This window comes from Rhinoraja longicauda, chromosome 1 (genome assembly GCF_053455715.1).
Source record: "Rhinoraja longicauda isolate Sanriku21f chromosome 1, sRhiLon1.1, whole genome shotgun sequence".
Taxonomy (NCBI): domain Eukaryota; kingdom Metazoa; phylum Chordata; class Chondrichthyes; order Rajiformes; family Arhynchobatidae; genus Rhinoraja; species Rhinoraja longicauda.
In genome coordinates, this window is record NC_135953.1 from 121,588,228 (window position 1) to 121,614,472 (window position 26,245).

The 26,245-nt window shown below is 42.9% G+C and overlaps 1 protein-coding gene across 4 annotated transcripts in view; it reads left to right on the forward strand.

Annotated features, from left to right (window-relative positions):
• The window catches only part of idua (alpha-L-iduronidase), a 156,280-nt gene that overhangs the window by 124,255 nt on the left and 5,780 nt on the right, over positions 1-26,245 (forward strand). For all 4 annotated transcript variants that reach the window (XM_078405757.1, XM_078405744.1, XM_078405751.1 and 1 more), the window contains 4 exons: positions 3,833-4,049; positions 18,738-18,953; positions 21,563-21,684; positions 23,257-23,382. In XM_078405757.1, the coding sequence (XP_078261883.1) occupies positions 3,833-4,049; positions 18,738-18,953; positions 21,563-21,684; positions 23,257-23,382 (681 nt within the window). The remainder of the gene's footprint in view (positions 1-3,832; positions 4,050-18,737; positions 18,954-21,562; positions 21,685-23,256; positions 23,383-26,245) is intronic.

Consider the following 26,245-nt stretch of genomic DNA (forward strand, 5'->3'; position numbering starts at 1 on the left):
TCTTAGTTTTAGTTTAGTTTAGAGATAAAGTGTGGAAACAGGCCCTTTGGCCCACCAAGTCCACTCCGACCAGCGATTACCCATTCACTAGCTTTATCCTACACAATAGGGACAATTTACAGGCCAATTAACCTACAAACCTGCATGTCTTTGGAATGTGGGAGGAAACCGAAGCACCCGGAAAAAACCCCACACGGTCTCAGGGGGAACGTACAAACTCCGTACTGATAGCACCTGTAGTCAGGATCTATCCTGGGTCTCTAGCGCTGTACGGCAGCAACTCTACCGCTGCGCCACTGTGCCCCCCCCCTAAGATCTAGATGCAAGCAACAAGGTTTAGGCTAAGTGAGCCTATATTCTGATATGTGTAGCCAATCAGCAATCCATACAGCATTGGCTGCACATAGTAGTCATTAAAATCTTCAGACGGTATGATTAAATGATGTCTGCATTGCAATGTAATGGCAGGAATTTAATTGCATAACACAATCAAGTGTATGTTTTGAAGCACTATCCAAGTTAACACATACAAACATAGGCCTAGAAATTAGATTGCACTGAAAACCTCGCACTACAACCATGCCTCTACTAGTTGGTTGTAAATTGGGTGTTTAAGTAACACCAACCACACTGCTTTTGTATTAGCGCACAAAAGCAGATGATAAATAAAACAGAAAATACTCAGCAGGTCAGGCAAAGTTTTGATCTAATACTTTGGTCTGGGGTCTTCAGCAACACATTCCATTCCATTTCTGACTCAGCCCCTGAACCAAAGTTGTTCCAACTCAGCCATCAAGCAGCAGTACACAGATGATGTGAGTATGGACAAATTCTGAGGTGAGCTCAGGGTCACTGTCGACGTGCTTCAAGTGTATGGGACTTAAGGTTGGCATCCGTCCATCTGGAGAGATGATGGTGCGGCTTGATGTTGTCCTGCTTGGGGAGGGGGATCTATCATCTGGTTGGCATCCGCCCATCTGCAGGAGGTGATGGTGCGGCAAGGATGAAGTGCCTCTCCATTTGATTTGGCTGAGCCTGAGCAGATCTGCTGAGCCTGGGCAAATAAATGGGGATCCAGACTTGCCCATCATCAGCGTTCCCCTATCGACCTAATAGGCTGATTCCAGATGAACGGCGCGGCTGCTACGTCTGGGGCTTACTCGGTTGCAGGAGTTGCCGGAAAGCGGAAGCACAAGGGATCAGCCGACCGTCTCTAGGGACTCCAGCTCCAGTGCCTTTGGCTTTCCTGAGCCTTACCCACAAGGCAGCGGGGTGCTATTTAACCCATAGCTGGGACCTGGTTGATGGACGCCAGGGCGTGTCCGCACACCGGTGGGCCTGCACGTCGCATCTTTGGGGGCCAGAGTTCCTCCGAGATCCCCACGCAGTTTAGCCTGGGACTGAAAGTGGTCCCAGTTACCATGTGTTGCCACGAGGAGACACTGCGAGAGTCTTGATGATGCAGAGGTTATGTACTGGCAGGGGGAGGCTTACGCACTCGGCTCCCTTTTTCACAAAAATTGCTAGCCAGCGGCATCTGGATTTATACCAGGGCACTAGACACATGCAACACCCTGTGGCTCGCACCACCAACACCTGGGGGACTTGCACTTAATATAATAAAACAAAGGTTCCCTACCAACCTGCCTGCAGCCTATTAATGCCACCTTTCACTAACGGCTCACCATGAGACCCTGGAAGGTATGGACTATTTACTGCACCTCCAAACAAATGCAGGGATTGATGATGAAATTCATCAACGCCTTCAATGCATTAGCAGGGTCATTGGCACTTGAGGAAAAGAGAGTTTGAAGATCAAGATGTAGACCTCACGCAAAGCTCATGGTCCAACATGAGCTGCCTTCCTGCCCACCTGTGTGCCTCAAAGATACAGAAAACAAAAAGCAGACACCTCAAACCATTGGATGGGCACCTCTAGTGTTGTCATTGCAAAGTTGCCCAAGTTCGTTGACTGGATAAGTAATCTACTTTCAGTATCCTCTCCAAGCCAACATCCTCAGCATTGAGGGTCTGACTATATTCAATCAGCTCCAACTGGTAGACCACATCACACATGACTGCTGACTACCCAAACAGCCACTCTCTTCCAAGTTTTGACACAACAAAAGATATTCAGGTGAACAGAGAAAATGATTCAAGGATATTCTCAAAGCCTTCTTGAAAAGGTGCAACATCTCCATCTACCTCTGGGCATCCCTGGCTCAAGAGTCCTCAAAATGGAAAAGGAACATTTGAGATGGCACTGAGAACCTCGAGCACACCAGCTGGCAAACTACTCACACGGCCCCGCATGAAGCCCCACTTGTGGCTTTGTAACATCTTAGTTTCAGCAGCCATCTCACAACCCACAGAAACGGAATGGAATTAGGTCACCCTCGACCCAAAGGAACTGCCTAACAAGAGAAGTTGATGCTTCTGCTGTTTAATGCTCACGTAGACCTCTGTTGCCATCGCACCAGGGAAGCCCATTTGTTTACCGTCCACACATCCAAATCTGTTGGTGATAAATGCTCAGTGTTTGAAGATTTAAGGACCAATTAATCATAGCAACATCTGGTTTTGAACTGCTTGAGAAAATCTTTATTCTCTTTCATGGTCATAAACAAGCTCCCTTTAAGTTAATTTTTAAATTCAACTAGACCAAGTGGACCCGTTGGGCCCATTCCCCGTAGAGGGGGGACAGGGAAGGGGAGAGGGTGTGATTGAGTGACTCAAAGCCTCTCCTGTAGTGGTGTAGCACCCTCAAACCCACCACTCAATCCCCCTAATCCCACCCTTCCTCCCCCCACTGACCCACTCCATCCCCCTACCCCCCCCCCACTTGTCCCTCCCCTCCCACCACTGACCCCACCCCCACCCCACGACTGCAGGGTGGGCGGCGGCGCTGCCAGCGACCATCTTGTTTTAGCGAGTGAGGAGCAAATGAATTCGAACGTGGAGCATTGTGACGTCATACGCTGAGGGTTAAAGGTCCGGGTGGGGGGGGGGGGAGTGCATTAGTTAAAGGTCCGGGGGGGGGGGAGCACATTAGTTAAAGGTCCGGGGGAGGGGGGGGCAAGAGCGAGCTGTTAGAATTGTTAGACATTATGCCCAGGATAATGGTGAGTAACGTGGTGCAAAAACTGTGGCGCTATGGTGTACCGTTTTGGCTGTGCGAAGCAGCAAAGTTATGGTGTGCACAAATACACTTACACATGGACAGAGAGCTTTAGAGATAGATAGATAGATAGATAGATAGATGGATGGATGGATGGATGGATGGATGGATGGATGGATGGATGGATGGATGGATGGATGGATGGATGGATGGATGGATGGATGGATGGATGGATGGATGGATGGATGGATGGATGGATGGATGGATGGATGGATGGATGGATGGATGGATGGATGGATGGATGGATGGATGGATGGATGGATGGATGGATGGATGGATGGATGGATGGATGGATGGATGGATGGATGGATGGATGGATGGATGGATGGATGGATGGATGGATGGATGGATATGAGTTATGAGTGGCACATGGCAAAGTGCCTTACTGTTTGTTAAGATCTAGTCATAAAATGGCTACAGAATGCTGGTGTTTAGAGAGGAGATTTGACCGTCACCCGCACAAAACCTTCAAATTTCAAATATAAATTGGAAGAAAACCACTGAGGTCACTCTTATACCAAGATTTGTTTTATCATACAAGGAACCTTGTTGCAGGTTTCCTCCTTGCTTTTCCATTTCGAATTAATGGTTGTTGACAGAGTTAAAAATCTATTAAGTTATTAAAAAGTTCAATATGTTCTTGCTTTCTTCTAGGTAATCTCACAGCATCAGAATTTACTGATTGCAAATCCAGAGAGCACCATAAATTTTACATTGCTAAGCAATGATAATGCCTTCTTGAACTACCACCCAAACTACTTTACACAGCGGACCCTTACTGCCAGATTTCAGATGAACAATACAAAACCACCATATGTACAGATGATTCGCAAACCAGTGCTCACTGTTATGGGATTGTTGGCGTTATTAGGTAAGTAGAAAAATATCTGTTAGTTATGTGTATGAAAGCTTGATATGGCTACAAAAATTCTAGCTATTTATTCGTACACTACTGCTTAAAGTTTAAAAAACCCCCATCAATATTTAACATATTTATCCAGTAATTAGCTGAGTCGTTTATACAGTAGGAAGGATTATTTGTATTAATTTCCAGTCTGAGTTTAGTTCATTAATCTTACATTAATTAACTAATGGCAGATCACCCAAATTCCTCAGATTTGGAAGGAGATAAGAAACCAGGATTTCCTGAGTCCATCATACCAGGCTGAAGATGTGCATGCTGAAAATGGAATGAGTATAAAATCAGGTTTAGCCATGATTATTGCAGTGTTTGCTGATTGCTGACTCAAGGCTCAGACTAAATGGTAATCTGAGGGAGATAATGAGCAGCCAGCAGCCAAAGAACCATAATGCAATCAGATCAATGGCTTCAGTAGAAATTGAACATGAAAGCAAAATTTACAAATTACATTGGTTTCTGTTTGATTTCAATGCTATTCTTCAATTGTCAACATTAGGAAAGTACAACACCAAATCATTAATACTGCATTGGTATTGGTACCACACCAAAGGGGAGGCATGGTGGCGCAATGGTAGAGTTGCTGCCTTACAGCGCCAGAGTTCCGGGCTCGATTCTGACTATGGGTGCTTTCTGTATGGAGTTTGTATGTTCTCCATGTGACCTACGTGGGTTTTCTCTGAGATCTTCGGTTTCCTCCCACACTCCAAAGACCTACAGGTTTGTAGGTTAATTGGCTTGGTATAAATGTAATTTGTCCCAAGTATGTGCAGGATAGTGTTAATGTGGGGGGATCGCTGGTCGGTGTGGACTCGGTGGGCTGAAGGGCCTGTTTCCGCACTGTATCTAAAACTAAAACTAAAAAACTAAAAACAAAGATAAATCCAAGATATCATGAATTATGATTGATATTCTAGTTCTATTGCAATTCTTTGCACAACATCTAATGTCATTTATCACCTTATGCATTAGCTAATGCAATCAATCACCTTAGTATGCACAAGAAAAAGAAAAACATCATTGGTTTTTGACATGCAATTAGTGGCTTTGTGTATACAGGACAAAGTTTAACTGCTACCAATCATAACTGCACAATCGTTCTTTAATTATTTCCCCATATTTCCCCATTCACTTTAATAGATACTTTCAGAGGAGCCGCAAGAGAATCAAGTGGCAGACTGTTTCAAAAGTGCAAATTGATGCAGATTTGGAAAAACATGTAGCCGTTCAATTAACACATGAGACTTTTTGGCAAGTCTGAATCTGCCTCAGATTTAGCAACAGTTGCAACGAGCAGACAGAATATGCTGCCACGTTGCCTTCATGTGCCAGATAATGAACTCAACCACACAGTATGTCTTTGTTTATGTGTTACAGTAAAATTTTGGTGCTCTGGCACTTCACAGACTAACAAGCCATAGTAACTGACACTTCAGAGAGAGCAGCCGAACTGACAGAGGAACAGGATTAAGGGGATGGCAGGTCATAAGGTCATAAGGGATAGGAATAGAATTAGGGCATTCGGCCCATCAAGTCTACTCCGCCATTCAATCATGGCTGATCTATCTCTCCCTCCTAACCCCATTCTCCTGCCTTCTTCCCATAACCTCTGACACCATTCTAATCAAGAATCTATTAACAGTATCTCTGCCTTAAAAATATCCACCGTGTGCCCAAATCAGGATGGCTGCAAGTGATCAGGGCAACATGAATGGAGCACTTGGTCCTGCATCATGGCAATACAGTGGACACCTCGGCCAACTTTTAATTCACCAGTATCTATTGTCCATTTTATGCCATCTAACCAAGCTTTTACTGCAGTCACAGATTTTACACTATACCATATTCTTTGAGGAAACATAGAAGCGTATATTCATGCATAAAATTCAATTACTGAGCACCTGATGAAAATGAAAAGATGTGTAATTACATTAATTAAAATACACAATGCCTTTTTTTTTTAAAGTAGAAAAGTGTTGTCAGCCCAACACCTAATTAAATTGATCCCTTAAGGCCTTCTGTAAAGTTATTTTGCCGCTTTCTGTAAAGCACATCGAGAGGAAGTAGAAAGTAGACATTTGTACAGTTTTTATGAGAGAGATTTTTAACCTAGACTATTGAGTAATCTGGATGGGCCACTTATTTTAGAATCATCCTTTCAAGTTATTTCTTGCCCAGGTCGTCTTGGTGTGTGTCTTTGCTAAAAATGGCAAGAGCAATGTAGTATGGTTGATGAGCCATGTATATCTTGTACAGACAGATATTAAACATTTAAACTGAGTTTAAAACTTTAAATCCACCACTGTGTTTCGGAAAAGGGATGTTTATTGCTGTTAAAAAGACAATTTGAGTCATACAGCACGGAAACAGGCCCTTCAGCCTAACATCCAGACGGACCGAGATGCCCCATTTAAGGTCCTATTTGCCAGTATTTGGGCCATATCCCCCTAAACCTTTTCTATCCAAATGTCTTAAATGAGATAAAGACTGAAATAATGTTTCAAGAGCAGTCTCACCGATGTCTTGTACAATTACACCATAATATCACAACGTCTCCTCACAATACCCCAACTGATAAAGGCCAACATGCCAAAAGACCTTTTGTGCCACCTTGTCTACTTGTGACATCACTTTCAGGGAACTATGTACTTGTTCTCCTAGATCCCTCTGTTCCACAACACTCACCAGGGTCCTACTGTTTCCTGTCATCAAGCCAATTATGTATCCAATGAGCTATCTTTTCCTGGATCCCATATGATCTAACCTTCCAGAACGGCCTACATGTAAAACATTATCAAAGGCCTTGCTGATGTCCAGATAGAATATGCCTTCTGCCCTATAATCAACAACCTCCTTGATTACTTCTTTAAAAAACTCAGTCAAATTCGTGAGACATGATTTCCCACACACAAAGTCATGTTGACTATCCCCAATCTTCTCCTGTCTCCTTTCAAATACATGTATATCTTATCTTTGAGGATCCCCCCCAGTAACTTTAGTTCCCAGGTTTTTCTTTGCAGCCCTTCTTAAATAAAGGTATAACTTGGGCCACCAACTAGATTTCTGGCACCTCACCTCTGGCTAACAACAATGCATCTGTCTCACAAGGGATCCCGCAACTTCTTTTCCAGCAACAGTATTTTTGGATGTATCAGATCAGGCCTCGGAAACTTATCTACGGTCATATGTTTTTAAAGAATCCTCGACCTCCTCTACTGTCGTCTAGACATATAACAAAAAGGAACTGCAGAGGCTGGTTTATACCAAAGATAGACACAAAATGCTGGAGTAACTCAGCGGCTCAGGCAGTATCTCTGGAGAAAATGGATAGGTGACATTTTGTGCCTGGACCCATCTTCAGACAGATTGTTGTACGAAAAAAACTGGAAGCGAAAAGAGATGGGGCAAATTATGGCCGGCAGCAGATGGCCACAGGCGAGGGAGTTTTATGATAGATAGGTTGTTGTACAAAGACCTACAAAAGAAGGAAAAATAGATCAGCCATAATCGAATAGCGGAGCAGACTCAAAGGGCCAAATGATTTATTTCTGCTGCTACATTTTGTGGTCTGATGAAGTATTTGAAAAACATATTGAATTTTTGATTGTGAGGTATAAGTATGAAATTAGACAATCACTACAAATGAATGTGAGTGATACATAATGAAGTACAGTAATACAGTAAATAATACAGTAATGAAGGTTCTGCTAGAAGAATATTTTGGCATTACAAGACAGTCTTTTTATTGGAGAAAAGTATAGGATGCCTGGGAAGCAATGATGTGGCAGAGGTCGACATGAACACTAAACTATTTGAAAATAAGTGGGAAGGATTTTGTCCCCAATTGGCAGCTTTAAAGTGCAGTTAAATACTATCAGTGGACGTGAATTTCTGCAATGAACACAATATCAGAATACATGCAGGTGAAAAACAAAAATAAAATCTGCAGTTGCTGAATATTTAAAATAAAAACAGAAATTGCTGAAATACTCAGCAGGTCATGCTACAATTGCAGGGAGTGAATTTCAAATTGAAGACTCGTCACCAGAACCTTCTTCGACCTGGAATGTTAACTCTGTTCCACTTCTCACTGATGTTGCATGGCCTGCTGCGTATATCCAACATTTTCTATTTTAATATTAGAATACATACCAAACTTTCAGTTTACAAAGTGGTTATAGTATCTTTCATGGTTGTGAGACGGGGAACCTGCATAAAACAACTGATAAACATGCGTTGCCAGCTCCAGCATAGAGGGATACAGTGTGGAAACAGGCCCTTCGGCCCAACTTGTCCACGCTGGCCAACATGTCCCAGCTACACTAGTCCCACCTGCCCACGTTTGGTCCATATCCCTCCAAACATGTCCTATCCATGTACCTGTCTAACTGTTTCTTAAATGTTGGGATAGTCCCTGCCTCAACTACCTCCTCTGGCAGCTTGTTCCATACAGCCACCACCCTTTGTGTGAAAATGTTAACCCTTTAATTCCTATTTAACCTTTTTTCCTTCACTTTAAACCTATGTCCTTGGTCCTCAATTCACCCAGTCTGGGTAAGAGACTATGTGCATATACCCGATCTATTCCTCTCATGAATTTATACACTTCAAAAAGATCATCCCTCATGCACTCTCAAGGAATAGAATCCCAGCCTACTCAACCTCTCCCGATAACTCAGACCCTCTAGCCCTGGCAACATCCTTGTAAATCTTCACAGTACCCTTGAAAAAACAAGGGTCTGAAGAAGGGTCTCGACCCGAAACGCCACTCATTCCTTCTCTCCAGAGATGCTGCCTGTCCAGCATTTTGTGTCTTCATTGTATCCTTTCCAGCTTGACAATATCTTTCCTCTAACATGCTGCCCAGAACTGAACACAATACTCTAAATGCTGCCTCACCAACATCTTGTACAAGTGCAACATGACCTCCCAACTTCTATACTCAATACTCTGACTGATGAAGGTCAATGTGCCAAACTCTTTTTTGACCACCCTTTCAACCTGCGACTCCACCTTCAACGAACAATGCACCTGCACTCCTAGATCTCTCTGCTCCACAACGATCCCCAGAGCCCTACCATTCACTGTATAGGTCCTGCCCATGTTAGACTTCCCAAAATGCAAAACCTCACATTTCTCTGTACTTTGAAAGATTTTTGTGGAGATTTTTGCACTTAGAGTGGTGGGTGTCTGGAATGTGCAGCCAGAGATGGTGAAGGAGGCCGATATGAAAGTGACGTTTAAGAAGGTTTTAAGTGGCACATGGATATGTAGGGAATGGACAGATATTGATCACATGCAGCCAGAGGAGATTAGTTTAATTCAGTATTATATTCAGCACAGATTTGTGGGCCAAAGGTCCTGTTCTGGTCCTGTACTGGTCCAATTTCTATAATCCTTATTATCCAGCTGAAGTGGAGCAGGACCTGAGCACATCTCCCTAATGCACACCAACCTAGATATTTGCTGTTCATGGAGAAAGGACACAGCAGGACCAAAATAAACACGTCAAAGACTCTCTCAACATTGAGAATTGTGGCAATTACATCATTACCAAAAAGATGGTAGCCCAGAGCAAGGCTATCAGAGGACTACCAGGGAGAAAAGTCGACTTGCTCTGGATGCAGTTGAATGCCAGAAAAGAACCAATAGACAGCTGTATCATAACCATTATAGCCTAATATTGCCTTCTTGCATCGTTGATATTGCATCTGCAGCTATATTAGTGGATTCCCTGTTACCTAAGGATCCACATAAAATAAAACCTTGCAGAAGAGATCATCTTCCCATTGTTGGATGGCTTCTGCCAACTGAAATACTCATGTTCATGAATATGGGTAAGAGAACATGGTCTTATTATTACTGGGTGACTGCTACATTCAAGAAACTAGCTATCTGCCCAATCTCAACATGGTGGCCTATGAGGTATTGTCCCATGAATAAAAAATAGAAATTCTACCTCTTCAGAATTCTTTACTTTATTAAAATCTGAATGTGGCTAGCACCTCAGGAAGAAGCAGCTCAGACTGCAGTCACTCATTTCCATGCAAACTCTGGAAACCTGCAGAGAGACAGTGCATGGTGGGATTTGCAATTACAGGGTGTTCACAAAAGGTAGAGCCTTGGAAGAAATTCATACCTAACTGCACTCTGGAGCAGCGGAGGTCAGATTAAAGGACATGGAACAAAAGACAGTGTGACTCTCAAGGGTACAACATTCATTTGTAACAACATAAAGAAAACGTCCTTAACTTCCTCAGTCCATTCAATAGACCTGAAGTAATTGTAGTTGTACAGTCATTAAAGGGAAGAATAGAGTCTAGAATTATAACCGTTCTGGGTGCCTTTGAGGATTTCTGAGCACCCTTTAGAATAGACATCCACTGATCATTGACTGTGCATCCAGATACATTAAAATAGCCATGGGTGAGGATAATTTGCTAAATACTGCTCTCTCAGGAGAGCAGCAAAGCCAGCTGGCATTTTCCCTGAGAAATAGACTTTTGTGGGATCAGGCTGTTGAGGAGTTATGTTTATGATCAGCAAGGTCTTCAAGCCAAGGACTTGGTGCCTGCGATTGGTGTGTTTCACAATGCTGTTTTTGTCAGCTCTCTGGGAGGTGAAATATCTCCAGCACAATGTTACAGCACAAACAATGAGCACATTGTTAGCATGACTTATTGTCTGGAAATTTGGATAACATGATAGTGCTTGTATTTTACCACAAGCTGCAGGTATGCTGAGTACATGGTTCTTTTTGCAAATCTTCATGCAATGTTCATTTGACACCAGCCCCATCAAGTTAGCTTCTCCTGGCAGTTAACGCATGTCTCAATTATACATGGGAATCTGCCATAGACTGTAGGAAGGCACCCCCTTACCTCGCCGACTGCACACTTTTATTATTTATAAGGATCATTGATTTATTAAGATTTGTTGGAAATGGAATTGGTGTTATATTGGTTGTGATGAGATATAAATCTTGGCTGCTGATCAGTATGAAATATTTCAGACACAATCTGGCATGATATTTCTCACACTTCTCCTATTTAAATGACAAATGAGGAAGTATCGGTGGTTTTAAAGTGCATTAAGGTGGATGGATCCCCAGGGCCTGACCAAGTGCATCCTTGCACCTTCTGGGAAGCTGGGGAGGAAATTGCGGAAGCCTTACAGGGAGATTTACATCACCTTTAGACACAGGTGAAGTTCCAAAAGACTGGAAGGTGGCCAATATTGTACCATTATTTTAAAAAGCCAGCAAGGACAAGTCAAGGAACTAGAGGTGAGTGAACCTGACGTCATCGGTGGTTAAGTTGTTGAAGGAGATTCATAGGAACAGGGTCTCCAATCATTTAGTTACCTAATCACAGACTGATTAGGTATGGGCAGCATGGCTTTGTTTGTGGAACATCATGTCCCAGAAATCTGAGTTATTTGAGGAGGATTGATGGGGTGGGGCAGGGCAGTGGACTTTGTAAAGACTTTAACAAGGCCTTTAGCAAGGTCCGTCATAGTAAGCTAGTCAGGAAGGTTAGATCGCATAGAATCCAAGATGAGCTCGCCAATTGGATTCAAAATTGACTTGGAGGAAGGAGTCCAGCGGTACGTGGAAGGTTGTGCTTTTGATTGGAGGCCTGTGACCAGTGCAGTACCGCAGGGATCAGTGCTGGATCCGCTGCTGTTTGCTATATACATTAACGATTTGGATGACAATGCAGTTAACAGTTTTAGTAACTTCGCAGATGACACAAAAATGAGTGGTATAGCACACAATGAGGAAAGTTATCTAAGTTTACAACTAAATCTAGAACAGTTGGGAAGGTGGACCAAGGAATGGCAAATGGAATTTAACTCAGTTAATTGTAAAGTGTTGAAGATATGTTAAAGTAGAGTAGGACTTTAACAGTACATGATAGAGCCCTGGAGAGTGTTGAAGTACAGAGTGATCTAGGAGCACAGGTTCATGGTTCACTAAAAGTGGCAAGGCTGGTTGACAATCTGTTAAAGATGTTTGGCATGCTCACCTTCATTGGCAAGGGTATTAAGTACAAACGTGAAGACATCATGATGCAGCTGTATAAGTTGTAGGTGAGACCACAGTTGGAGTACTGTGTGTGGATCTAGTCACCCAGCTACAGGAAAGATTGGAAAAGCTACAGAGGATATTAGAAACATAGAAACATAGAGAATAGGTGCAGGAGGAGGCCATTCGGCCCTTCGAGCCAGCACTGCCATTCATTGTGATCATGGCTGATCGTCCCCAATTAATACCCCGTGCCTGCCTTCTCCCCATATCCCTTGATTCCATTAGCCCCTAGAGCTCTATCTAACTCTCTCTTAAGTCCATCCAGTGATTTGGCTTCCACTGCCCTCGGTGGCAGAGAATTCCACAAATTCACAACTCTGGGTGAAAAAGTTTTTTCTCACCTCAGTTTTAAATGGTCTCCCCTTTATTCTAAGACTGTGGCCCCTGGTTCTGGACTCGCCCAACATTGGGAACATTTTTCCTGCATCTAGCTTGTCCAGTCCTTTTATAATTTTATATGTTTCTATAAGATCCCCTCTCATCCTTCTAAACTCCAGTGAATACAAGCCTAGTCTTTTCAATCTTTCCTCATATGTCAGTCCCGCCATCCCAGGGATCAATCTCGTGAACCTGCGCTGCACTGCCTCAATTACGTCCTTCCTCAAATTAGGAGACCAAAACTGTACCCAATACTCCAGATGTGGCCTAACCAGTGCCCTATACAACTGCAGAAGAACCTCTTTACCCCTATACTGAAATCCTCTTGTTATGAAGGCCAACATTCCATTAACTTTCTTCACTGCCTGCTGTACCTGCACGCCAACTTTCAGTGACTGGTGTACAAGGACACCCAGGTCTCGCTGCACCTCCCCCTTACCTAACCTAACTCCATTGAGATAATAATCTGCCTCCTTGTTTTTGCCGCCAAAGTGGATAACCTCACATTTATCTATATTATACTGCATCTGCCACGCATCTGCCCACTCACTCAACCTGTCCAGGTCACCCTGCAACCTCCGAACATCCTCTTCACAGTTTACACTGCCACCCAGCTTTGTGTCATCCGCAAACTTGCTAGTGTTGCTTCTAATTCCCTCTTCCAAAACATTAATATATATGGTAAACAGTTGCAGCCCCAACACCGAGCCTTGCGGCACTCCACTCGCCACTGCCTGTCATTCTGAAAAGGTCCCGTTTACTCCTACTCTTTGCTTCCTGTCTGCCAACCAATTTTCTATCCATGTCAACACCCTACCCCCAATACCATGTGCTCTAATTTTAGTCACCAATCTCCTGTGCGGGACCTTATCAAAGGCTTTCTGAAAGTCTAGATACATGACGGCACGGCACGGTAGCGCAGCGGTAGAGTTGCTGCTTTACAGCTAATGCAGCGCCGGAGACTCAGGTTCGATCCTGACTACGGGTGCTGCACTGTAAGGAGTTTGTACGTTCTCCCTGTGACCTGCGTGGGTTTTCTCCGAGATCTTCGGTTTCCTCCCACACTCCAAAGACGTACAGGTATGTAGGTTAATTGGCTGGGTAAATGTAAAAATTGTCCCTAGTGTGTGTAGGATAGTGTTAATGTACGGGGATCGCTGGGCGGCACAGACTTGGAGGGCCGAAAAGGCCTGTTTCCGGCTGTATATATATGATATGATATGATATGATATGATGATGACATCCACTGGCTCCCCTTCATCCATTTTACTTGTCATGTCCTCAAAACATTCCAGAAGATTAGTCAAGCATGAATTCCCTTTCATAAATCCATGCTGACTTGGACTTATCCTTTTACTGCTATCCAAATGCACCGTTATTACCTCTTTAATAATTGACTCCAGCATCTTTCCCACCACCGAAGTCAGGCTAACTGGTCTGTAATTCCCCATTTTCTCTCTCGCTCCTTTCTTGAAAAGTAGGATATTCTCCAGGATTTCACCTGGGCTTGGAGGCTTGTAGTATCGGGAGAATTTGGATAGGCTGGGCTTTTTTCTTTGGAACATAGGAGCTGAAGGGCAACCTTATTAAGGGACCGGGATAAAGTGAAAGTTATTTTCCCAGGGTAGAGGACTCTAGTCAGGGGACATGGACTTACAGTAAGAGAGGAGATATTTAAGAGGGACCTCAGGGACAGCTTTTTCATTCAGAGGGTCCAGAGGAAGCTGTAGAATTATAACTATTAAAAGACATTTGGGCAGATATGTGGATAGGAGAAATCTAGAGGGACATGGGCCAAATGCAGGCAAATGGGATTTGCCCAAATGACAACTTGCTCGGCATGGAAAAGGTGTGCCGAAGGACCTGTGCTCCTGCTGTACAGCTCTATGTTTTGCTATCAAAGGGAGGAAGAGGAAAGAGCCTACGTAGGGCAGTCTGCCAGAAGAGGAGGAGAACATCTCTCAATAGGAGACTCAAAGCCTTGAGATATCTTGTGCCCCTTGATGGGGTCATCTGACATTTAATTGAAGTTCAGTGCCTCAGATGATTGCATTGAACAAAGGAGGTCACAGGCTTCTTTCACATGCTTCCATAGTAAGCCACTTGGCTTGAGGACATTGCATTAGAACCCAGTCATCCACATGAACAACAAACAATCATTGTTAAATAGGCTTCAGTTGAAATACAGCCACAGTTTAGTAGCAGCTTGTGTTGTCCTTTGCGGCAGTCATAAAAGTACATTGCCAGAGCTGGAAGACCAGGGAGAGAAAAGAAGAGGAGAGTTCAAGATTACATTAGAGTCTCTTTCTGATCAGGTAGTTGGAAATCAGTTATCTTGGCTGTACTCTCTCATCCTGTATCTCATCAGAAATAATCATTCATTCATTTATCCATCCAAAAAGTACAGAAGCACACCACACCACCAGTTTTTCATTCCAATTTATAAATGTCCATCCATGAAAATAACCATCAGTAGCTAGATTAATCCATTACATTTGTGCTTTTCCATGCTGCCTATGCTACATCTGCTTATGTACCTGTCCCCAGGTGGGTGCATTTGGCTGGCGGAAGGCGGGTGGTTTTGTGAGAAGGCTACAGATACTAAGAAACTATTCTGGATCTTGATGCCAGTCTCTTGTCATGAATGGCATCTGTCTGGGCTGTCTGACTGTCAGTCAGCAGAGGGCTAATAACTAAGTGGGAGGGCAAATGCTGTAACCCTGAGAAACAATGGGAGGTGCATGATCCCACTGCCACTCCGCTGAGTTATCGTAGTGATCAGTTAAGGAGTCATAGAGTCATACAGCGTGGAAACAGGCCCCTCAACCCAACTTGCCCATACCAACGAACATGTCCCAACTACATCAGTCCCACCTGCCTGCATTGGGCCCATATTCCTCTAAACCTGTCCTTTCCATGTTGGAGGACAGGCTGCTGCACTGTTGTGAATCAGTCAGGTCTCTTGCTGTGCACTGTGCTCAAAACCATGATGGCAGCAATCTGAGCTTGCACTGGAAGACAGACTGGAAAATAAGAGTTAAAAGCAACATCTGTCCTCTTTCCCTGTTCTCCAAAAGCTTTACATGCAAAGCTGAAGTTTATGTGTACATCTTCCAGCAGGTTTACTGCGTTCACAAAGTAGTCCCCACTGCATTGGAAAAAGCAAATACAGATTGGGTGAGCACTTGGACCAACACTGTTTGGTCTGCAAGGTTTCCCTGAATTTGCTACATGCCACTTCTATTCTGACCTCAATCTTCAGGATTTAACATTGAATTCAAATGTTTCATGTAATTCTTCCAACATTCAGTTTTCTGTCTTACATAGAAACATAGAAAATAGGTGCAGGAGTAGGCCATTCGGCCCTTCGAGCCTGCACCGCCATTCAATATGATCATGGCTGATCATCCAACTCAATATCCCGTACCTGCCTTCTCTCCATACCCCCTGATCCCTTTAGCCACAAGGGCCACATCTAACTCCCTCTTGAATATAGCCAATGAACTGGCCTCAACTACCTTCTGTGGCAGAGAATTCCACAGATTCACCACTCTCTGTGTGAAAAAAAAAGTTCTCATCTCGGTCCTAAAAGACTTCCTCCTTATCCTTAAACTGTGACCCCTTGTTCTGGACTTCCCCAACATCGGGAACAATCTTCCTGCATCTAGCCTGTCCAACCCCTTAAGAATTTTGTAAGTTTCTATAAGATCCCCCCTCAATCTTCTAAATTCCAGCGAGTACAAGCCGAGTCTATCCAGTCTTTCTTCATATGAAAGTCCTGCCATCCCAGGAATCAATCTGGTGAACCTTCTCTGTACTCCCTCTATGGCAAGAATGTCTTTCCTCAGATTAGGAGACCAAAACTGTACGCAATACTCCAGGTGTGGACTCACCAATGCCCTGTCATATCATATCATATCATATATATACAGCCGGAAACAGGCCTTTTCGGCCCTCCAAGTCCGTGCCGCCCAGCGATCCCCGTACATTAACACTATCCTACACCCACTAGGGACAATTTTTACATTTACCCAGCCAATTAACCTACATACCTGTACGTCTTTGGAGTGTGGGAGGAAACCGAAGATCTCGGAGAAAACCCACGCAGGTCACGGGGAGAACGTACAAACTCCTTACAGTGCAGCACCCGTAGTCAGGATCGAATCTGAGTCTCCGGCGCTGCATTCGCTGAAAAAGCAGCAACTCTACCGCTGCGCTACCGTGCCGCTACCTGTCCAACTGCAGCAGAACCTCCCTGCTCCTATACTGGGTCTTCATGCATCTATTCCCCGTGCACTCCTCCTGCCATGCATTCACCACCCTCCTTCAGCCAGCACCACCACCACATCACAACCTTTCCTGATCCTTCTAGCACAGACCTCTTTGTTCTCTCCTGTTTCCCTACTTTCTGAACTTAAAACTTTCCATTTCTACCTTTACCCAGTTCTGATGACAGTTCATTGATCTGAAAAGTTAACTGTTCCCCTCTTCATTAAAGCTGCCTGGTGTGGGAGTTATTTCACCATTTTCTGTGTTTCCCATGCTTCTCCTGTTAGCAGTATCCACATTGTCACAGGAATGACTTTATTAGCACAGTGCCAGACTCGGACCCCAGAAACATAGAAACATAGAAAATAGGTGCAGGAGGAGGCCATTCGGCCCTTCGAGCCAGCACCGCCATTCATTGTGATCATGGTTGATCGTCCATAATCAATAACCCGTGCCTGCCTTCTCCCCATATCCCTTGATTCCACTAGCCCCTAGAGCTCTATCTAAATCTCTCTTAAATCCATCCAGTGATTTGGCTTCCACTGCCCTCTGTGGAATGTCCTTTTCCCCTAGTACCTCCCCCATCATTCCTGAACCCCTGATTGACCAAAATTCTAACCCACCAATCGGATAATCCAACACCTGAGGTCTCAGGCCATCTGATATCCTCTAGCCCAATGAATGGCCTTACCAACTAATTTCCCAGTGTCCCAATTCCCAACTCTCCAACTTTCCCAGATTCCCAACTCTCCAATTCCTCAGGATCACCAACATGGGACCTCATTTTTACCCTGCACCCTGCCTTCACCTGTGCCAAACACCAACCCCAAACCTCTTCATTGAACTGTACCTCCTCACCATTGGCCCCAGTGTTGATGAGCATCTATCTCCCAACCTGGCTCAGCATTATATTCTTTCATATGCTATATGGTTTTCTTTCCTGTCAAAAGCAGAATGGTGATAATCTGTGATATGTAGACCTCCAGTGGAAGGAAAGAGAACTGACTGTTTTTACTTCGAGAAAATTATACTGAAACTAGATCGTGTTTTCTTTAGAAATTTTACCTATATATTAATGCATGTACCGATTTGGTTTTAAGATTCAACAAGGTGATAATTACCGATTTGCTCATAAAAAAAGCACCGATGGGTTATGTTTTGGAAGGAACTTCGGATGCTGGCTTACACCGAAGAGTGTCACAAAAAGCTGGAGTAACTCAGCAGGTCAGGCAGCATCTCTGGAGAAAAGGAATAGGTGATGTTTCGGGTCGAGACCCATCTTCAGACTTTCACAGAAGGGGTGTAGTGAGAGAGGTTGTTGCAGAACTCTTGTCGGAGAGAGGAGGAGAACTTCCTCAAAGTGGGCATAGCTTGAGATTTCACAGTGGAGCAGACAACATGTGTAGGAAAGAACTGCAGATGCTGATTTACACCAAAGATAGACACAAAAAGCTGGAGTAACTCAGCAGGTCAGACAGCATCTCTGGAGAAAAGGATTTCTCGAAAGACTCGGTTTATATGTTGCTACATTTAATGTGTTGTACTTTGCAAGTTGAAGAGAAGAATGTAAGTTGTACTGTCTAAGGCAGACAACGTTGATTGATTGAGTCAATCAAGACACGGCATGGAAACATGCTCTTTGACCAACTGAGTCCATGGTGATCATTGATCACTTGTTCACACTAGTTCAATCTACAAACCTGCATGCCTTTGGGATGTAGGAGGTAACTGGAGCATCTAGAGGAAACCATGAGGCCACAGTGAGAATGTGCAAACTCCAATTAGTTAAATAGCCTGATATGCACCAAAGTGAAAATATGGAAAGTAAAATAAACTGTTGTTTCCCATAAATTGCAATGTTGTCCCTAAATCCTTTTGCATCTCATTTATTTCCCCCAAAATAGGTGAGAAACAACTGGAAATAGATGTGATGCTCAGTGGCAAAGCCTCAGATTGGAATAGTACTTTGGGAGCACTAGCAAGTATTCATGAACCTTCAGATCATCATTCCTCTGACAGTTGGCAATCCACAATATTAATTTACAATAGTGATGACATTCGGACATCGTTAGATGTTACCTTGGTGACTGTCAACCTGACTCATTTTCCTACCCAAAGAGGTAAATATACTTATTGTCATGGTTATCGTGCAAAGATTATTCGGCTAAAAAATCCTGTAATATGTGTAGACATATTGATATGACATGTCAGATACAAGCCTGGTAACTTTGCCTGGAGTGCTGGAATCGGCAAGACATGTTGATATTGGGCTGTTTGGGGAAAATAGTAGAGAGAAGGTGCAAAGGGGTAGATAATTGGAATGTGGCAAAGATCACAGAGGCAAAGCAAGAGAATGTGATGAAATGATTCAGGGAGAAGATTGCTGAGATCCATTGAAAAGGGTGGGGTGGCAGAAGATTATGTGGAGGGGAAAACCAAAGTTGACAGGATGTGGGTGGTAGATCGGTGAAAAATAGTAGAGATATTCAAGGAGACATGGAAGGTATCCTAAAGGCACCAGAAGGGAATATAATCTGATCATGAAGATGATGAAGGCATTCACAAAGGATGGTGACATTAATGATCTTGAAAACAATATCTTGCTTTAAACAGGCAAACCCACCATTACTTTCATCCACAGGACCTGCTCCCAATGTGTGAGATAATGAGGCAGATCTACCTGCTTCAAGATGAAGGATGGTCCCACACTAGTTCCACATTAGGAGTATGAAACTCCTTGGAGTGCAGACTAGGTGGTTATCTTGAGTAATTGAAGTAAGATTAGGCCATTTGGCTCTTCAAGCCAGCTATGCCTTGAATCTACTTTCCCATTTGTTCTTGACACCCTCTCGCTTCCTTGAGAGCAAAAAAAATCGTTGCCTTCAGTATTCCAATAATTGAGCATCTACAGAGAGGAATGTGTACAGATTTTTTTTTAATGCAATCTTTTATGTGGAAGTAACAGTCAGTCCTAAACAATATCCAGGTTCTTGACTCCCCAATTGGTAAAAAAACATCTTGCAGCATCTATCCTTCCTTTTCAATAACTTGTCTGCTTCATTGAGAGTTTCTCTCGGTCTTTTGAATTCCAGTGACCATTGGTAATTTTCCTTAATCTCTTCATGAGATAAATGCTCATCCCTGCAATCAATTTAATGCGGCATTGTTTCCCAATTAACTATATCTGTGTGTAGATACAGGGGACAAAACTGCACACAGTACTCCAAGTGAAGTTCCAGCAAAGCTCTCAGAAAGATTTGATTTCTTTGTGCTCCATTCTCATTGCAATAAAGCCAAATGTCCTATTTGGCTTCCCAATGGTCTTTTACTCCTCCATGTTTGCTTTCTTTGTCTCATGAACCAGCACACCAGGATCTCCCATACCACTATTTACTAGTGTCATATAATTTAAAAGGGTTGGTGTTCCTATCAGAATGCACAATCTCATTGTTCCACGTTATACTCCACCTGCCACCGTTTATTCAACTCTGTTTTTACCTTTTTAAGTTTCTTTGTGTCCTTTTCATCCACCATTTGCGTTTAACTTGATGTTTTCAGCAAATCAGACATGCTTTACTCAGTTTTTTTAATCTGTCTTTAATGTCAATTATGAATAGCTGATCCATGAGGTAGTCCACAAACAGCAGCAGGCTGTCAAAACTGAACATTCTCCCCCATATATATCAAATATGTTAACTTTGCCTCAATCCCAAAGAGTAGAGAGAGGGTCTGATAAAGCTTGTATCTAATGCCACAGTTGTCAAGAGAATGTTTCTTTAGGTAACCAAAATTTCTGCATTGGATTATGCAATATACATTTACAGGAATGTTGGATTTATTCACCAATTTTGATCTATTGGAAAAAATTTGGCTTCCAAGACATGGGATGTGATTAACAAATTCTTCAGATCCTCCCTATGAACCTAGGTTACCGCCTGGGTCTACCTGATCTCCCGGTTGCCAAACACTTTAATTCCCTTTCCCATTCCCACACTAACCTTTCTGTCCTGGGCCTCCTCCATTGTTAGAGTGAGGCTAAACGTAAATTAGAGGAACAACACCTCATAAATCGCTTAGGCAGCTTACAACCCAGCAGTATGATAATTTAATTTCTCTAACTTCAAGTAACCCTTGTATCCCCTCTCTCTCCATCGCTCCCCCACCCAAGTCATTGTTCTAGCTTCAAAGTTGTCTTGTTGAGTCCCATTGTCTGTAACTCGTTTTCACCTAGGCCACAGCTAACAATGGCCTGTTTCCTTTATCATCGTTACTTGTTTGCATATCTTTCATTCATTTGTTACATATCTCCCTATATCACCATCTATATCTGTCGTTTCTCTTTCCCCTGACTCTGTCCGAAGAAGGGTCTCGACCCGAAACATCGCCTATTCTTTATCTCCAGAGATGCTGTCTGACTTGCTGAGTTACCCCAGCTTTTTGTGTCTATCTTCGTACCAAACCAGAGAGCTGTTCATTGAGAGATTGTTATTTTCGGAGTCCTAGTTTTCCATAAACTTCAGCAGATACTCCAAAATCTGAGGATTTGCAATTTGAAGTAAAACTGATGAGTGCTATTTCACCAAGTTAAAGAAATAGGCTTCGATCATCCTTCACTTACCTTCTTTCCAAGAATTACCTTTTAAGGTTGCTTTAAAAGAAGACAACATTACAGAATCTTAATTGCATTTATGTCCTAATATGGATTGACTTATGTTTAATTTTTCTGTAGGACTCATGTATGTTATTTACCACCTGAACAACAATGAGACCAACCCTTACCTGCAGTGGAAGAATTTTGGAAGACCAGATTTTCCGACAGTGGATCAGTTTCGTATTATGAGGGAAATGGAGGTTTTACTTCAACATCATTTTTCAATGATTATGTTCATAAATTAGTACCATTGAACCAACACATGATTATTATTTATATGTTTACTCTGGGTGTATTGAGAATATGTGAAAAACACATTTTAAAATATATCTTTGCATGTAGAAGCATGTAGGGGATATCATTACACATGTTGATTGCTTTGTGCAGTTTGGAAGGTGAAAGGGACATTTTGTATTTAATAGAGTTATTTTTATCCATTCTCATCTAATTTCATCATTGGTACCTGAGAGTCTCAAGTTTCCACAGCAATCATAAAGAATGATAGAATCATTCAACATGGAAACATTTGGCACAATTATCCATCCCAGCTGCTTTTTGAATAGCGGAACCATATTTGCTGTTGTCTAGTCACCTGGTACTTCACTTATAGAAACATAGAAACATAGAAAATAGGTGCAGGAGGAGGCCATTTGGCCCTTCGAGCCAGCACCGCCATTCATTATGTTCAGCAAAAATTTGTAAATGCCTGCCAGAGCCCCAGCAATCTCTTCTCTTGCCCTACACAGCACCCTGGGGTAAACCTCATCTGATCCTGGAGATTTAGCCACTTTTAAGCATGCCAAGTCATTGAATAATTCCCGGTTGAATGTCATTGCAACTCTAGCAGGAAGATTCGGAAAAAGACAGATCAGGTTCCAAAGAACAAGGGGAATATCGTACAAGCACAAGTTCCAAATCATCAGTGATGTGGACTGCCAACACAATTAACTTTGGATCTGGCATAACTTTGAAGCTTGATTTGACTAGCAGGAAGAGGCATATGATACATTGAAGGGTTAAAGTGGGACAACCAGAAGCTTTCCAGAGTTATGGGATGCACTTCTGCTACAAGAAATTGTATGAATGCATTGCCTAAAAAATCCAGCAACCTGCTGCCAATTATCAACTCCCAGCTAAAATATGCATTTAGTTGGAACAGATCGCAAACACAACTTCTATAAAGAGACCAGAGCTGCTCAACAAGGCCTGAGCTGCACAGGTTGTCACTGATCAGTAATCCCAAATGGTTGGTTAAGTTTTGCCCAAGCTTCCATGATGGTTGCCTATCTGAATTAATATTAGCAAAACAATGAAAGATAACTATTTGTGTAAAAATGAATAAATCAAGCACAAAGGCAATTAAATACTCATAAATTAACGCCATTATTCCCAGAAGCCATTCTTCACCATTCAGCAAATAGCTTTGCCATTCCTGCCCCAGGTATAAATTCAGCAAGCAATTTTCTCTCGTGATAGTTCTGAGAAAACTGTAGAGTCCAAAAGCAAAGTGCAATCCGAAATCCACGCCACGAGCAAGGAACTACAATCTGCCTATTCATTGCAGAACTGTCGGTTTTTTAGCAAAAAATGTCAGGGTGTAAAGGAGAGATGACCAGAGCCATTTCTGCTTGGTAAATGCTGGCTTTATTGTCACCAACTTTACCGTAGATCATTTGTTTCTATAAGGGTATATTTTGTCATATAAGTGTTGGTCAATGTTAGTTTAATATGTCATTGTGTGTCTTATGGTAATTTGATTTTGTCTTTGCCAGGATCCAGTAGTTAAAGGACCAATGCCGTTTCCTGCAGAAGAAACCCTCATTTTAAAACTGCAGCTTCCTCTTCCTTCTGTGCATCTTCTGCACATCTGTGCAAAGCCCAAAAGGCCTCCAAATCAGGTTATAATATGACTTTTTAAATTTCCCTTGATGTGATAGGGGAAATCTTGCTGTATAATTGGGAAATCTTAGGACCTTTTTTCATCCTGCACAGTAAGGACATTACTCGATTAATAATTTTCTTCACTTGTGGGATGTGAACATCACTGGCACAGCCATATTTATTACCTGTCCCTAACTAACTTCAGAAAGATTTAATGAGTCAACTTCCTGAACTGCTGCAGTCATTGTGATGAAGTTATTCCAACAATATTGCTTGCCAGGAAGTTTCAGATTTTAACCCAGCTACAAAGAAGCTACAGTGCTTTCCAATTGACGACTGATTGAGACTAGGAAGCAATTTTGCACTTGCTTGCATTGCCCTTATTAATGTTGAAGATTGTTAGTTTGGGAGATAATGTTGAAGAAGCTTCGGCGAATCGTGGCAATGCTTCTTGCAGAAAGTATTGCTAGGTTAGAATTTTGACCCAGCCAGAATGAAGGGAAGGCAGTAGATTTCAAATAAGGGCAGCACGTGACTTGGAAGGAAGCATGACGATGGCAATATTCTAATACACTTCGTCCTTCTCAATGGTTAAGCTTTAGGTCTTTTGAAATAGGCACAGTAAAGGTGAAGAAAAGGGCATGTAGAAGGAGCAAATTTAAACCAGGTTATAAAGCAGAAAGTGGTAATGAGATATGAGGGCAAATATGAGGAAAAAAACATAAAGTGCTGGTGTAACTCAGCATCTCTGGAGATTATGGATAAGCGATGTTCGAGGTCGGGACCCTTCTTCAGTCTGATCGTAGTAGGCGGGAAATAGCTTGAAAAAGAGGTGGGGGCAGGACAAGACCTGGCATGGCCTGGCATTTCTGACATGGCCTGGCATGTTATAGGGGGGATACAGATGAGGCACTGCCCCTCCATGTTCCCCACTGGATGGACACCCATTCCTTCCACTCTCCCTCTGTTCCCCACCTCTATCCCTTACTGTGGTTTCACATTTTATTCCTCTTTTCCCCTTTTCTGATACCCTTTTGGCTCCTTTTTATTTCTAGCCTTTGACCATCCATCTGCCAATCAACCCCCTATCTCTTGTCTGTGTCCATTTAAAACTTACAACACTTTTCCAGATTTCCTCCCTTCCCCCCCCCCACCCCGTTCCTCCTCCACCAACAACACTACAATCAGTCTAAAGAAGTCCCTAATCAAATCATCGCCTATTCATGACCCCCAGAGATGCTGCCTGACCCGCTGAGTTACTCCAGCACTTTGTGTGTTTATGTTTTTGTAAACCAGCATCTGCAGTTCCTTGTAGCTGCAGCTAAATGAGAACATAGTGTTTTTCTCAACGAACAATGGAACTCTGGTGATCATTGCTTCTGTGGCGGTTGTGCAACCTCCTCATTAAGCATGGCATGGATACAGTGAATGTGGAGAGGATGTTTCCACTAGTGGGAGGATCTAGGACTAGAGGTCATCGCCTCAGAATTAAAGGACGTTCTTTTAGGAAGGAGATGAGGAGCTATTTCTTTAGTCAGAGGGTGGTGAATATGTGGAATTCTTTGCCACAGAAGGCTGTGGAGGCCAAGTCAGTAGATATTTTTAAAGCATAGATAGATTCTTGATTAGTACAGGTGTCAGAGGTTATGGGGAGAAGGCAGGAGAATGGGGTTAGGAGGGAGAGATAGATGAGCCATGATTGAATGGTGGAGTAGACTTGATGGGCCAAATGGCCCAATTCTGCTCCTGTAAACATATAAAATTCTTAAAGGATTGGACAGGCTAGATGCAGGAAAAATGTTCCCGATTTTGGGGGAGTCCAGAACCAGGGGTCACAGTTTAAGAATAAGGGTTAGGTCATTTAGGACTGGGATGAGAAAAAACCTTTTCACCCAGAGAGTTGTGAATCTGTGGAATTCTCTGCCACATAAGGCAGTGGAGGCGAATTCAATGGATGTTTTCAAGAGAGAGTTAGATTTAGCTCTTCGGGCTAAAGGAATCATGGGATATGGGGAAAAAGCAGGAAAGAGGTATTGATTTTAGATGATCAGCCATAGTTTGTGAATATGAGCTACCTTCTGCTACACGAGAGAGGGAAGGCTGCCACTGAAATGTTGCAAAGTGTGTGGATATTATGGTTGGCACAGATAAAATGTTGGAGGTGTTGGTAGCACCTTATGTATGGGTCATGGAGCAGTAGGAAGCTTGTGAGTGGAGTTGTGCATGTCCTTGGAGATTGGATTTGTTGCTTTTTCCAGAACCCTTGAGCATGCCTATCAGGTAATTAAATTTATTTCATCACAGGGGCTGGGTTAATAGACCATCAAAGGTCCTCTCTCTATTGCATACATCCTCCAGCAATATCTTGAGTTTGCCCTCATTAAGACCGGGTGCCCATTCATGTTTTTGCACTGATATTACTGATACCCATACTGTTATGTTATGCTGCTAGAGGTAAGAATTTCATTATCCCATTGTGGGGACATATGACAATTAAACACTCTTGATTCCCAGCTGCACTTTGATTTCCAGCAGTAGATGAGTTCAGTGATAGTCTCCCCCTTTAAGAAAATTCAGCGAAATGACTTGGACTTAATGAAAATGTAGTGGCTGGAACTACCTAAGCACATATTGAGTCATAGAGTCATACAGCATGGAAACAGGCCCTTCGGCCCAACTTCCCCACACCGACCAACATGCCCCATCTGCACTCGTCACACCTGCCTGCGTTCGACCCATATCCCTCTAAACCTATCCTATCCATGTACCTGTCTAAACGTACATGGCATACAGGCACTTGGAGCACTTGATTAACTTGGAGTTGATGGAGTTGGAGCCAGTATATAGAATAAACATGCTCATTGAAAATCATTAGCACCA